Below are 3,163 nucleotides of genomic sequence, written 5' to 3'. Positions count from 1 at the left end.
ACAGATAGATAGAATAGAAGGCTCCCACTGAGGTCATCAGGCATAGTGCTTGCCCAGCATATACAAAGCCCTGGAATTAATCCCCAGCACCACAGATGTCACACATGGTATAATCCCAGCATCTGAGAGATAGAAGGAAGAAGATAAGAAATCAAGGTCATTTTTTAACTAAGCAGCTAGTTTGAGCCTTGCCTGGACTACATGAGACCCAGCCTCAAGGGAAAAAAAAAAGATTCATGTGTTCAAGATAGCCTCCTGCTACTGCCTAGCAGATTCTGGCAGGATGGGGTGTACCTGCATCAGGTTTTGGAGGCTCAAAGGGGAAGGGTCAGTGTGGATCGTGTGGATCATGTGGTCATCTGGCAAAGGGCAGGCTGTGGGACTCAAGCTGATTGTCTCCCTACCAGGGCCAGCTTTGCCCCCGCCTGCCTCTCACACGAGATCATCATCCGGAGGTCAGTGTCCCCTGGGTTTTAGGTGCTTGCATGTGTAGTACTAACTCCATAGGCCTGGAGGCCCCTCCCAAATGCCTAGGCATCTTTCCACGAGCCCCTCAGAGCCCTCCAAAGCACACCAGTCGTGCTGCGGAGTTAAAATGCAGACCCCCAAAGGACAGTGATGGCCTCAGTGACCCCACCTGGGTTCTTTCTACAGCTACTGGACCGATGTCCAGGTGAAGGGGACCTCACTGCCCAGGGCACTGCACTGCTGGGATCGAAGCTTCCATGACAGCCATAAGGCCAGCAAAACCCCCATGAAGGGCTGCCCCTTCCACCTGGTAGACAGTTGCCCCTGGCCCCACTGCAATCCCTCCTGCCCTACCATCCGGGACCAGTTCACAGGGCAAGAGATGAACGTGGCACAGTTCCTTATGCACATGGGCTTCGATGTGCAGACGGTGGCTCAGCAGCAGGGCATGGAGCCCAGCAAGCTGCTGGGGATGTTGAGTAGCGGGAACTAGATAGCTTGGAGGAAGAGGCGGCACAGAGGGGCTGCTCCAGTTGCTGTCCTGAGGAGCTCAGCTCTATGTCCAAGCCCTTCTGCCACTCCCAGGACCTGGGTGTGGATGCCTGACTGCCTGTATTCTCCCACTGCCTTCAGGAGGCCTGGCCAGAGGAGTGGTGTTCTCTGAGCCCTGCCACAACTTGGGGGACCCTTCCCACCCCACATCTGTTTCCCTAGCCCCCAGCCCAGTTTGGGGAGGGAGCCAGGGCAAAGCAAGCACTGGATTCCTGAGCCCATCAGCTCAGACGGTCCCTCCTAGCCCCCAGCTGATCATGCTCTTTTGTATTATTTTATAAAGTGACTTTTTTATTACTTTAATTTTTAAAAAAATGGAAATTAAGAAATATATGATGGATGATATTGTTTTGTAACATATTTTTTCTTAATAATTAAATAAAAAAATAACAGAAGTTCACCCTGAAACTTTGATTATTGGAAAAGCCTTTCTACTCATTTTGATTGTGTTCCTAGGGCAGCACAGGACTGGAAGAGGAACTGGGGGAACCCCAATCTCTGACACATTCTTGGGTGTTCGGTAGCCCCCACTTCACCTGTTTAACCCCCTTCCTAAGGCAGCCCCATTCATTCGTTCATTCATTCATTCAGCAGAATGAATTCATTCAGTTCCTATTGTTGGTGCTTACAACTCATCTTGATTTTTCTTTCTTTTTCTTCTTTCATTCTTTTTTTTTTTTTTTTCTGTTTGAGACAGGGTCTCCACTATCTATGTAGCTCTGGCTGTCCTGGAACTCACAGAGACCATCCTGCCTCTGCCTTCCAAGTGTTGGGATTAAAGGCACGGGCCACCACACCAAACAAGTTTTTCATGTTTATGAGTGTTTCACCTGTATGGATGTATACCATGTGCATGCCTGGTGCTCACAGAAGTCAGAGGAGAAGGCACCAGGTGCCTTGGCATTGGTGGGTGCTGGAAATGTGACTCGGTTGGTAAAAATGCTGGCCATAGAAACATGAGGACCAATCGGTCAGGATAGCCTGGTCTACAGAATGAATTCCAAGACAGCTAGAACAACACAGAGAAACCCTGTTTCATAAAACAAAAATTTGAAGACCAGGGTTTGATTCCGAGCACCCATGTAGGAAGCTGGATGTGGTGATACACGTATCTAGTCTGATTCCGAGCACCCATGTAGGAAGCTGGATGTGGTGATACACATATGTAGTCTGAGCTTGGGGAGGTAAAGACAAGTGGATCCCCTAAGTTGTTGGCCAGCAGCCAGCTTGACCTAATCGAGAGCCCCAGGTCCCATTGAGAGAGAGAGATCCTAACAGAGAGAGAGAGAGAGAGAGAGAGAGAGAGAGAGAGAGAGAGAGAGAGAGAGGTAAAACAACAACATTACAAGTGGTGTCACACCTTTAATCCCAGAACGAAGGAGACAGGCAGGTGGATCTCTAAGTTTATAGCGAGCCTGGTTTACATAGTGAGCTCCACACCAGTCAAGGATTCGTACTGAGAACTTATCTCAAATAAACAAGCAAACAAAAAAACGAAAAGAACACACCAAAACCGCAGAAACCAAGATGGGGGCTGGAGAGATGACTCAGTGGTTCAGAGTGTACACTGCTCTTTCAGAAGACCTAAGGTAGGTTCCCAGCACCCACCCCGGTCCAGTGCTTTCTCCTGGCCTCTGCAGGCATGCTTACCCACACGCGCGCGTGCGCGCGTGCACACACACACACACACACTCCCATAAAGATACACATACATAGCCAGGCGGTGCAGCACTCAGGAGGCTAGCCTGGTTTACAAAGCGAGTTTCAGAACAGTCAGGGATACACAGAGAAATCCTGTCTCAAGACAAAAACAAAGTGAACTGGAAAAATGCCTAGTGAGATCCCACACTAGAGCCTGGAGCGATGACTCAGCAGTTAAGAGCCCTTGCTCCTCTTCCAGAGGACCAGTGTTGGATTCCCTGCACTCACGTGGTTACTCAAAACTGCCAGTTTCAAAATCTGATGCCCTCTTCTCGCTTCCAAAGTGGCTGCATGCAAAAGGCACACATGACCTGCAAGGTTGTCAACTTGACTACACCTGGAATTAGCTAAAACTCAAGTGGCTGGGTACACCTGGGAGGGTTTTCTTTTTCTTTTTCTCTTTCTTTCTTTCTTTCTTTCTTTCTTTCTTTCTTTCTTTCTT

At 49.0% G+C, this 3,163-nt stretch overlaps 1 protein-coding gene across 1 annotated transcript in view; it reads left to right on the top strand.

Annotated features, from left to right (window-relative positions):
* Positions 1–1,399, top strand: part of Notum (notum, palmitoleoyl-protein carboxylesterase) — a 7,444-nt gene extending 6,045 nt beyond the window's left edge. The window contains exons 11-12 of the mRNA XM_005350888.3: positions 408–455; positions 655–1,399. Coding sequence (XP_005350945.1) covers positions 408–455; positions 655–961 — 355 coding nt within the window. The 3' untranslated portion in view covers positions 962–1,399. The remainder of the gene's footprint in view (positions 1–407; positions 456–654) is intronic.
* The last annotated feature ends 1,764 nt before the right edge of the window (positions 1,400–3,163 follow it).

Source organism: Microtus ochrogaster, chromosome 7 (genome assembly GCF_000317375.1).
Source record: "Microtus ochrogaster isolate Prairie Vole_2 chromosome 7, MicOch1.0, whole genome shotgun sequence".
Lineage (NCBI taxonomy): Eukaryota > Metazoa > Chordata > Mammalia > Rodentia > Cricetidae > Microtus > Microtus ochrogaster.
Note: the sequence above shows the minus strand (reverse complement) of the source record. Positions and strands in the feature narration are given on the sequence as shown.